This window comes from Ixodes scapularis, unplaced genomic scaffold, assembly GCF_016920785.2.
Source record: "Ixodes scapularis isolate PalLabHiFi unplaced genomic scaffold, ASM1692078v2 PGA_scaffold1__304_contigs__length_218370807, whole genome shotgun sequence".
Classification (NCBI taxonomy): Eukaryota; Metazoa; Arthropoda; class Arachnida; order Ixodida; family Ixodidae; genus Ixodes; species Ixodes scapularis.
The window spans coordinates 145,892,423-145,904,757 of record NW_024609846.1 but is presented as its reverse complement, the minus strand read 5'-3'; the positions used below and the strand labels follow the sequence as shown (position 1 = coordinate 145,904,757).

Sequence of the window (12,335 nt, the reverse complement as noted above, 5' to 3'; positions counted from 1 at the left end):
CCCCCCCCCCCCCACACACACACACACTGGCGAACGCCCAAATCATTAAACGTCTTCAAACGAATTCTATGCTTGTGTCCGCATTGTGAAGGTGCAACTACCACGAGGTGGGGGCCAGTTTTTCTTCTTCAATACTTGTGCAATTGTGAAATATAGGTTGGAAGTGCTTCATTGTTATGAGCGCTAAAGATGTGTCTTCACAAAATAAAGTAATCGGAAAAGTAACAATTACTTCTTTAAGTAATGTCCAATTACTTTTGCCGTCAGGTAATCAAGTAATCTAATCGAATACTTTTTAGCCAAAAGTAATAGTAATTGTAATCGATTACTTTTTTTTAGTAACGTGTACAAGACTGGGGAGGAGCAAGAACAAGCATTCAACGAACTCAAGGAAAGACTTCAGTCGCCCCCTCTCCTCTGACACTTGGATCCGTCAGCGGAAACGGAAGTTCACACGGACGGCAGCAACGCCGGGCTCGGCGCGGTACTCGTCCAAAGGCAGGACGGAGCAGAGAGGGTGATCGCTCACGCAAGCCGGGCACTGTCCAGGGCAGAGCAAAATTACTCAACGACCGACAAGGAATGTCTCGCTGTCATCTGTGCATTAACCAAGTTCCGCCCGTACCTGTGCGGGATCCCGTTTTGCGTTGACACGAACCACCACGCTCTCTGTTGGCTCGCAAACCTCAAGGACCCGTCGGAACGCCTCGCGCGCTGGAATCTTCGTCTGCGAGAATTCGACATAACCATTATGCATAAGTCTGGTCGCAAGCATAACGACGCCGACTGTTTGTCTGGGGCCCCAGTCAAATCTCCTCCCGAAAGCGCTGACGACGACGATGACGCCCGTTTTCTCGGCGCAGTTACCGATACCGACATGGGAGCACTTCAACGAGACGACCCGGAACTTCGCGCCATGATCGACCACCAGAAAGTCAAGGAAGTTCAGTTCCGCGAGTCTTAGCCCGAGACTTGTCAGGCTTCGTTCTGCGGATAGGCGCGCTCTTCAAGAAGAACTTCGGAACGAGCAACCCTGCCTGGCTGCTGGTTGTTCCGGCAACGTGCGGAAAGAAATATTTCAAGCATGCCACGACGACCCGACGGCTGGACACCTTGGCTACAGCAGGACACTCGCCCGGATTCGTGACAGGTACTACTGGCCAAGACTCCCGAAAACACTCCATCTGTACGCACGGTCGTGCCGTGAGTGCCAACGACGTTAGAGGCCTCCGACGAAGCCAACAGGACTCCTGCAGCCGATACCTGCCCCGACTACGCCCTTCCAGCAGGTCGGAATGGATTTACTTGGGCCATTCCCAATATCGACGCAAGGAAATTGGTAGATTATCGTCGCGACCGATTATCTTACACGATAAGCTGAGACGAAAGCCCTGCCATCCGAAAGACATGGAAGTCGCCAAGTTTTTCGTCGAGTTCATCCTCTTTCGACAAGGTGCACCTGAAGTGCTGATCACAGATCGAGGATCATTCTTCATGGCACAGCTGACTCAAGAGGTTCTTCGGCTCAGTCACACCAGCCATGGACGAACCACCGCTTATCATCCGCAAACCAACGGGCTAACGGAGCGGCTCAACAAGACGATCGCCGACATGATCTCTATGTAAGTCGATGTAGAGCACAAGACGTGGGACGAAGTGGTGTCGTGCATCACGTTTGCGTACAACACAGCGGTTCAAGAAACTACGGGAATGGCACCGTTCCAACTGGTACACGGCCGAACGGTTACCAGCATACTCGACGCCATGCTGCCTCACGTGCCGGCCGACGATGGCAACGACGACGCTCAACTGATCACGCAACGCGCGGAATAAGCTCGCCAACTGGCAAGAATCAAGATTCATGACCAACAGCGAGTCGACGCACGCCGCTATAACCTTCGTCGCCGGGACTTCCACTTTTAACCCGAAGACCTGGTATGGGTGTGGACACCCATACGGCGCCGCGGTCTCAGCGAGAAGCTTCTCAAACGCTATTTCGGACCCTACAAAATCAACCGACCCCTCGGCGATCTGAACTGAGAAGTTGCACCCGACGGAACGCGCCCATCTGCAAGACGCCAGCCACAACCCGAGGTGGTGCACGTCGTCCGGCTCAAGCCGTATAAACGATAGAACTTTGGACTCTCGTCAAAGAGTGAACTGTGAACTATGAACTGTGGCTTGCGATTCTGCTATCCTTTTGTTGTGTATTTGTGTTTTCGTTTTGTGCTGCATCGGGACGATGCACTTTTTTAAAGAGGAGAATAATGCCGCGAGCGCAGCTGACTAAGTAGGCAGCGCGCTCGTGGTCTAACGGCTATCGCGCGTGCATTCCACGCAGAAAGCCGGGGTTCGATTCCTGGCAGCGGGTACGCTGCCAGGAATCGAACCCCGGCTGGTAAATTCGAGAACAGTGTTGGCTCTGGTAAATTCGAGACCAGTGTTGGCTGATTCGAGGTGAGTATTTTGTACATGCCGAACCTTCTACACCGATTTTTCCAGATGCCCACGCGTGTATACCAAAGGGGTTCCGCGTGGCAGCCAGTGTCAGTTTCGCCCCAGCGTTCGACCCTGCTGTTCCGCCGAATTCGACGCCCACGACGCTCTGCTGTTTTCTTTTGTTTCCTTTTTATTTTTGGGCAAAAGTTCGCCCCATACATGCCGAACCTTCTACACCGATTTTTCCAGATGCCCACGCGTGTATACCAAAGGGGCTCCGCGTGGCAGCCAGTGTCAGTTTCGCCCCAGCGTTCGACCCTGCTGTTCCGCCGAATTCGACGCCCACGACGCTCTGCTGTTTTCTTTTGTTTCCTTTTTATTTTTGGGCAAAAGTTCGCCCCATTAAACATTCCAGTTCTTTGAGTTATTTTATTTGTTTAACTTGTCATTCGTGACAATATGCGCTCTTGTAGTTCCGACCGCTCTGATGCAGTACCATGCGGCCAGAGGCGACACCTTGGGACTGATCCCCCCCCCCCCCCCCCCCCCCCAGGTATTCAGGTATTGGCAATTACGTGATGCCTGGTGTAAATGCATTGGAATTTCGCAGTCATCGAGTCTCTGTGCCCACCTTTTCAGTGGCTTTGTGTAATGCCCCGTGGAGTCCAGGTTGACACGATTGTCATGTTCCGCTTGTGCCTAGCTGTAGAGTCGTGAGGTTGATCCCGCTGAACTGCGTGCAGCTTTTGCCGTATCCTCCCACCGCCATATCGGAGTTTGCGCTTCTGGTGGAGATTACTCTGGAGTTGTTTTCCCAATGCCCGGAGAAGGGCGGTAAAGTAGGTGCCCTGCGTCGCCGCTGGGCATGGTATACCGGTTTTTCGCGTTTTTGTGTCCGGTTCGGGCGCGCGGGCGCGCGGAGGGGTCAAGCTGAGGAAGGAGCCGTTCTCATGTAGCGAAAAGCTCCACGAGGGTGGTGGTGGTCTTGAGATAATGTTACGAGTTGTTCATAGTTTTATCCTGTACAGTTGCGCGGGAGTTCCGCGTAAACGTACGGTTCACATCGGCGGGTGTCAGGGCAGCATAGGAATCTGACAAACTGTTTATGCAGAGCTGCGGAAACTGTTTATGCCGAGCAATTGCAGGTTATTAACTGGTACATTTCCAAGACCACGGCCGGTTAGATTATAGGACACTTCGGTGTCACTCGCATTGCGCGGAAGATGAAGGGCGCGCTTGTGGCGTGCTCGCATTGACCGACCCAGGACATTTCCGCATGACTTTTGAGTCATGCGGCGCGTTGACTTGGTCTGGGGAGGCTTTGTGTGTACCCTGCCGCGTTCATCCAAGAACATGTTGCTTGGATTGAGAACTGGAAGGGTTGCGAGACACTTAGATGAGGTACCTCCATTACTCGAACTTGGTCGGCCTTGACAGTCCTCAAGAAGACTTTTGATCATGCGGTGTTGTGACTAGGTTGGGGAAAAACTTGGATGTCCATCGATGCTCTGATCGCGACTTCCGAGCTTTCGCAGGACCAGGACTCACGGTGGTTTCTGCACTACACTTCGGTGTGTACCCCCGTTGCACGCTCGTTGCTCTTGTTTGGAGATCATCCCCGAACAGTGACGCGGTAACCTCTGATCCACATCTAGACGTTGCGGACAGAGCTTTGCAAATAAGGACATCCGTTAGCCATGCTGGGCGCATCATCCGGCATACGAGAACGCTGTCCTCTTGTGTTGGAATAATTGCCGGCACCACGGGACAAAGGTATCTCGGGGTGGTTGCTATCCATCCCGATGAAGGCATGCTGCGTAGATTAGTCGTAGCTTGCTCGTAGCGTGAGTTTCGCGAACAGTGCGTAAATGTGCGATTAATGATGGGTACTGTTAGCGGCAGGTTTTGTTCGTATGGCTATTGTGTATCGCACCTCGTGAACGGTGCAGGATTTTCTGCTGCTCATGACGTGCACACAATTGTCTTTTGTTTTCATGTTTTGCGACTTGGTCAGACACAGGCGCCGACTACGGGAAGGGGAAGGGGGGAAGGGGCCTCCCTCCTCCTCTCCCGGGTTCTTCGGAAAAGCAAGTACTATCGCCTCCGGAACCTCTGAGTGCACATCATGAATCTCATCTGTGCGCCCTGGTGCCCGCACATGTCGATAGCTTGCGCCCAGTGGATAAATAAAAATGTATCCACTCACCAGCTCTGGTGAGTTATGCACAACTCACCAGTTTGAGTGTCGCCACTACTTCCAATGGCTTTCGAAGGAATTTCCAGAAGCGGGAAATTCTTTCGGAAGCCATTGGAAATAGTGGCGAATGACGACAGTGTCACCTCTAGCGGACCCGCAGCCTACGGAAATCTACGACATAATACGTTTTGTAAGCCCCATTTTGTTTTCCCAAACGTTGAAACATTTCATTACGGTCAGTGCGCTTGAAACACGAAATTCACTGATCAGAACTGCAATGACAACTAAATTATACGGTCACAAAAGCAGACATTTGTTTAGGTATCATGCCGTCAGCATGCTTATCCTACGTTATCCAGACGATTATAAACGTTTAGGACGTTTTTTTTCAAGAGACGTCCCAAACTTCTCCCGGAAAGGATGGACCCCCCCCCCCCCCCCCCCCCCCGGAAATTGAAAATTTTCCGTGTATATGGTCAGAAGTGATTTATAGTTGCGGGGGAAGCGAATTCTATTGTCGCAGCAGCCCTTTTCTAGCGCTAAGGTAGATTATGTTTCATTTTGGAAGAGTGCGATTGAGTTTTATTGTATAAAACCAATGACTATGTGAAGGCTTTGTGCAATTCGACAACAGGTTAGTGTTGTTGCATGCCTCCTGAGTTGATTAGTTTTATTTCTGGGTATATATTTTGAATACGTAGCGCGACGACCTTGATGAGCGTGTGCCTAATCGTTTTAAAATAAAGAGCTTTGTTTGTAGCTTGCGGTATATCCACTGAGCTGAAGATTTGGTTTCGTCATGCTGTTTAATATTCGGTGCCGCGATTTGCTTCCGTTTGATTGCCTGTCTGGAACATTGGGGTGGAAAGGACTTTCAGTTTGGGTGTATTTTGTACGCCTAAGTGCCCGTGCGCGTTGTGAGCGGTGGAGCTCTGGGCCATCTTCTGAACTGTACGCTGCCTGGTCGAGCTTCCCAGCGAAGCGAAGAGATTGGGAGGTTGAGCGATGGAGATTGGAAGTGGGACTTTTGCGTGGGAATTGGGGCACAAGGGACGTTCGCGGTGTCTAGCGACCGCGACTCCGACTCATGTTACGTCCCGGTGACATGGTCCCGATTTAGACCTCGGATCCGACCCTCGACAGCGACGTCCCCAATATGCGGTGTGGACCAGCACCGCCGGAACGATCGACATACAGCGGTGGCGGCGCACTCCTCCCAGGCTTCGTCGATGATCTTTCCCGATCCCAAAACGCCCCAGCAGAATGGGAGTGGAATAAACCCTTTCTGTCGAGACCTATGCGTTGATGTGTCACATTCATCAAGAGAAAGGGGACTATTGGACGGGAACCCTACAAAGTCCTCAGCAAAATATCTTTGAACATTTTTTACAGATATGGTTCTTTAAACACGACTCATGACCACTGTTACTCTAACTCTTAAATATGTGTACCATCTTATTGAATAACTGTCATGTGTTGCGAAACTGAATTGCTGTTTGAGAACGTTTGGTGTCCAATGTTTATAACTTTCTATATAGTCTCAGTGTGCAGTTGCATTGTTCACCTAATACTGATGTTGATGTTTTTTTTTTTTGTCATTTTGTTATTGCTGCACGTGGAGAGACGGGGAAGGGGGTGGGCGAGAATTTGTCAAGCTGCATTTCGCAGCATTCTTTTTTTCGGCATCGTTCGTTATACTTTTTGACGGAAAATAAACACCAATACTATAATTGATGCACACGTCTTCGAGGCGTAGAGGCACGCGACCGCGGCTGACCGCCGAGCTCCAACCCGACAGCGCCCTGCCGGGAAATGCGCGAACCCTTATTCTGACCCCCAGTCTAGCCTTGTTCAGACCCGTCTCTTCTTGCCCTTTGTCGCAGACCCCTTTTTTTTTTTTCTTTTTACGTGTACACATATTTTTTATTTCGTTATTCGCCGGCCTACCTCCGTTGATTGCAGCCAGTTGCTCTCCCAAGTGCTTTCCGGGTGAGTAGACGATCCAGACTGGTTGGAGTTAATATCGTTTGCTGGATGTTTCCCCTGGTCGAACAAGTATGCAGGCTCGGGCGCATCACCGTGCCACGACAGGTGCATTGGTTGGTGTTCTATTCCGTTTTTGTCGCGGTGATTCAAGGCCGAGCATGTTCTCTGGGAAAGAGCAGCTGCAACAGCCCCCGACGAGTGAATAATGGATAACGTAGGCGTTGCACTGACCGTCACACGGACGCCGCTGCGGTGGGCGTTGTTCGTTTCGCTTCCCGCAGATCTCAGACAGCCCGCTCCCGTCGTGCCGGACCCTGATACGTGGATCGGCGAGGCGCGCAGGTCCCCGAGGTGGTCGAGAGTCTGCAGCACGGCGCAGTTCCGGGAAACGGGAGGAGGGGGCGAGACGGTGGAGAAGGAGGGAGAAAAGGGAAGTGGGGAAGAGAGAGAGAGAGGAGTTGAGGAAAGAAAAAGGCCGAAAATGAAATACGAGAAAGAGTGGGGAAAAAAATGAAGGAGGCGAGGTAAGAAAACAAATGAAAAAGAATAGGAGAGAGAGGGCAGAGATAAGGAGAGGAGAGAGTGAAGAAAGAAGGGGAAGGAATTAAAGGGACAGAGTCAGGAGGCGGCCGAAAGGAAGGTGTGCGAAAGGGAAAGAGACAAAACGGCAGAAGAAGAGAGTGAGTAAAAGACAGGGGAAGAGATGAGGAGAGAATACGGAAGGGGAGAAAGAAAAGGCAAGAGTGCGGAAAGAAAAAAAAAGAAGGAAGAGACGATAGGAAAGAGAAGAAAAAGAGAAAGAGGGACAAAAGTGAAGAAACATAAGAAAGAAAACAAACAGAAAAAACATAACCTGACGACAATATGTTGTAATCAGAACATCAACGAATCTAGCTGCCGCCGCGCAGTGTCCGATTCTGAGATTCGGATGGGACTGGCGTTGAAAAGGTCAGCACAAAGAGAGGAACAAATAAGGAAACGAACATGTATGTGCACACACAAATGGGAGCAAAGTCAATCTAATTAGCAAGTAGTTGCGTTCTCATGCACTGTTATCGTTGGGGGGTGCAAGGATCGCTGATCGATCGCGGGTTATTTCTGCTGGCGTGGCGGTCATAGCATGCGTTCGCAGTTGCGTTATAGTAAATTACACATGCACCACGAATGAAATTGACACGAGGCAGTGATATCTTTAAAAAAAAACACGCGTTCGAACGCACAGAGATCTTCTTTCCTTCGTTTAAATTTTGCAGCGTATTACACACGCTATTACGTCCCGTCAATGGCAAGATACGGCCCAAAAGTGTCATGTCTTATCAAAGCAAGGGGCTGTGTAATCAATACTCGTATCGCGAAATGTACATTACGTTCATTGGACCATGTGTCGTCTGCTTGAACGACTGGGGGTAGGGCGAATAGGACCTTGAAAGTAGTGCTGTGGATCGTGCAGTTGTTTGTTTTCATCAGTTCGAGCACTCGCTAATTTTGAAGCACTCAATGCATAGTTCTCGCTCGCGCAATTCCATACCGTACAGAAGCTAGGTGCCACGGGGGAAGAAGCGCGCGTTCAGACTGCAACTCTTGTGAAATTTGGATTTCTGAATATCTGTTACACGACGACCTCTAGACCCCTATGCGCCTTTGTCTTGTTTAGTTTCAGAAATGTGTACAGTAAACCGTTAGCTCAACTCAGATTGTAACTTCATTGCGCCTAATGTTGACGGTAAAGTTGAATGCACAAAAGAGTTATATACTCAATAACAACTGCATTTTGCGGAATCGCCATCCGGTGTGCATTCTGCGTGGGGCATATATTAGCTCAAATTAAAGTGTTTCTTTCTTAAATAGGTCTTATCCCAAGTTAACATGACGTCATTAGTTTCAAGACTAATAGTACTCTATGCTGGCTAATAAACTAATACGACTGTAAATTCGAACAATTTTGGCATAGTGAGTAGACAGACGATCTGGTTTATATTACACATTTTTAAAAAACCGAGCCGACGCATAAAAAAGGGAACACAGAACGATCAAGACAAATTCATAAGTTGTTTCTCCCCTTTTTTGTCCGCCATCTCCGGTTTTTCAAAAATGTGTATCATCGTAACTCTTCGTAGTCCTTATTATTTCTGTAAGTCGTATCGTTTTAACCAATAGGAACTGCTCCTTGTTTCGAAGGCATCGCGACCATAATTCAAGAAGGTCTCCTTAGTCACTTATTCACCCCTTGTTTCGCTTTACCGACCGCAAGCATTGGGTGTTTGGTCCGCCACGACCATCACTTATCCCCAAGCTAGAGTCCAGGAACCTAGACTGTCACCAGCAGGGACATTCAACGCGAAGGCAACATACCGACAGTTTCTCCTTTTCTTGCTGACGACTGCCCGCGGCGTGAAACAGCGTAGAGTAACTTCTCCGGGCGACAACCGCGGAACGATTCTTAATAAACAAATCCTTGTATATACTCTACTTCACCTTATGATGCACCGAAGGAAAGGCTACATGCGAGAGATCCTTGCTCTCGAGCACATCTCGGCGGCACAAGCTCTCGTGCATTAATTGCAGCTGCCAATGCTATGAGCTCACACTTCTAGCCTTCACTACGGCACAACATAACGTGAAACGGAGTATAGTTCGCATCATTGTAGGGTCTGCACAGGGTAGACTATTAACTTTTTACCCCTTGATGCACAGCGTTGCCCAGGAGCAAGAACTGAAGAATGAAATATTTTCTCCCGAGAGAGGTGAACCTGAATAAATATGGCGCCCTCTGCCGCAAGGGCGAATATATCAGCGGTGACCAGTGGAGGATCGAAATGCATCTTTGAAGCAAACGTCCCTTAAAACCAAAACCGACAGTGGAAGCGAGTTATAATGGCGTGCACCACAGGCCTCAAAACGGTGAGAAGATAAGCAGGCACAAATGTCGCAAGTTCGGCGGAATTTGAAATACACCTGTGCCTTTTCCCAGACCGTAAGTGCTTCAGTCGTTCGACGCGAAGCAGTGCTGCAAATGCTCAATGTCGCTCAAAGACAACATTTCCGACTACACGTTTTAATAAGTATTTTTTTTTTTTAGAGACAAAGTGCATTTAATTTTTTTTTTTTTTGTTAAGTCACGTCAGGGTTTTGTAGATCTTCGGTATATCAAGTAAAGTTTTGAGCATCAAAGAGTTTTAAATGTAGCCCGTGAAGGACACTACAGCAGCCGTGCCTTTGCCTGCACCACTGATGACGCGTGCGCGAGAGGAAGCATGAGGCGCCAATGATAACAAGACCTTTTACGCAAGAGTTCTGCGCATGCGCGATGTCTTCTGTCATCTTGTTTCGAAGGATTTCACGTGCTTCGGACAAAATTAGGAAAGCTTGACTATTCTTACAAAAACGAAGGAGCACAGATTGTGTCCAACAAAAGCCACAAGTTTTTTTATTTTTTTTATTTTGTATTTTCTGCACCACAGATGTCAGCCAGAACTGAAGTCAGAACGAGACAGTGGGAATGAGGGCGCCGCAGAGACGCTAACAGTGCCACTAAATAAGCTATGCTTCAGAGTAACGACATTTACCCATCTTGGTGCTTAAAATCATGGTTGCCAGGTATCTAAAGCTTTATCCCGAATCATAAGAAACGCTTTGCCGTCCTCTACAAATGTTTAAACAGTTCGCGATAGACCAAAGCAATATTACAGTAGAAAGTCCCACTTTCGAATCATGACGTTCGACAGTCGCGTCTGCTCTGTACTAAGCACCAAGATGGCGGCGCCCACAACAATATCGGGGAACAGAGTGCCCATACTTTAGCGGCTCTACGATCTACCATTTATGGCTCTTGCGAGATGCGTGACGTCAATGACGCGAGCGGGCACGTGGTACGACGGTGCACCGGTCTCGCCGGCACGTTTTGTCGTGGGCGCAAAAGTTCCAGAATAGCTCTGCTACGCAGCGACTGCCGCCGCACCGACCCAACTGTAGACAGGGTGTTTGATTTTTTTAGAGCGCAGATCTTAGGGGCCCGTTTCCGGCTTGAGCGGCGTCGGCGTCGCCGTCGGCGTCGGCGTCGGCGTCGGCGTCGGCGTAATCGCGCGGTGCATCATAGGAAATGTCCCATAATGCACCGCGCGAGCCCCCCACCGGGGTCACGTGACCTCGTGGGGGGCACGTGACCCCCCTGAGGTCACGTGACCCCCCGAAGTCACGTGACTCCCCTGAGGTCACGTGACCCCCGCCGATGTCGCGTGACCCCCAATGACGTCATCGTCACTGATGACGTCACCGGCATCCACATCGTCATCGTCATCATCACTGATGACGTCACCGGCATCCACATCGTCATCGTCATCATCACTGATGACGTCACCGGCATCCGCATCGTCATCATCACTGATACCGTTACCGACATCCGCATCGTCATCGTCATCATCACTGATGACGTCATCAGTGACGTCACTGATGTCGTCACCGGCATCCACATCGTCATCGTCATCGTCACTGATGACGTCACCGGCATCCGCATCGTCATCCTCATCATTACTGATGACGTCACCGGCATCCGCATCGTAATCGTCATCATCACTGATGACGTTACCGACATCCGCATCGTCATTGTCATCATCACTGATGACGTCATCAGCGACGTCACTGATGACGTCCCCGACATTCGCATCGTCATCGTCATCATCACTGGTGAAGTCATCAGTGACGTCACTAATGACGTCATCGGTACCCGCATCGTCATCGTCTGATGACGTCATCAGTGACGTCAGTGATGACATCATCGGCATTGGGGGTCACGCGACCCCCAAGGTCACGTTACCCCCCCCTGGTTAGTTTAACCCCCCCCCCCCCCGTGCCCTTCCCTCCTCCTCCTCAAGAGCTGCGCTCTAATTCGGCGTTACAGGGAGTTGTAAGCAGCTTTCACTTTTTTTATTCGAACGCATTTATTCAAAGGAGGCAGTAGAAAGTAAAATAATGCAATCTGATCAGTTGAGTTATACGGCCAGGAGGATCTAAGAGAGAATTCGTCACGATGAGTCAAATAAGGAACTAAAAAGTGTTAATTATCTTTTTAATTAGTGAGAATAATTTCAATTATCAACTGCCGAGCATCATCTAAAATATCTAAATTAGTTAGTGTTTAGAGAGATTCGATGCGTGTAGCGCGGCGGTGCGCTGAAGTTTTTCCTCGTAAAGCAGGCCACGCTGGCAGTGCGAAGACGCGGATGAAAATATTATTGTACGCGTTTTCAAACGGCCTGAACACCGGTCCGAACACGCGGTATGAAAAAATTTCCCCTCGCAACAAGCCTTCCTGTGCTTATCAATTAGTTTACATCTGTATAAAATTGACTAATTTTGGGGTCTTATATGACTCTCAGAAAAATTCTGATTGGAAGTTTAATTTCAGTAATTAAAAAGTTGATTAACACATTTTATTCAATTATTAGACTTATCGTGAGAATTAGCCCTCTATGTTATGTGCCCTTGGTTGAATAACTCAACTGAACAGACTGCGTTAATATAGACTTCACGCTTTTTTTTCTTTTTTTTTTAAATAGGTATGTTTTATGCAGAATGAAACACCCTGTTTATCAACTTTATGCATAACCTTAACTTCGTGTACAGCTCCCAGCGGGTCACAGGTCTATGATGCTCGTCCTTGTCGATTGTTCCTTAAGGTCGCTCATGACGATTTTCTCATAAAAACACGACTCAT

The 12,335-nt window shown here is 49.1% G+C and overlaps 1 protein-coding gene across 1 annotated transcript in view; it reads right to left on the bottom strand.

Annotated features, from left to right (window-relative positions):
- The window catches only part of LOC120843396 (octopamine receptor Oamb), a 243,256-nt gene that overhangs the window by 162,001 nt on the left and 68,920 nt on the right, over positions 1 to 12,335 (bottom strand). The window contains exon 2 of the mRNA XM_042290367.1: positions 6,854 to 6,936. Within this exon, the coding sequence (XP_042146301.1) occupies positions 6,854 to 6,936 (83 nt within the window). The remainder of the gene's footprint in view (positions 1 to 6,853; positions 6,937 to 12,335) is intronic.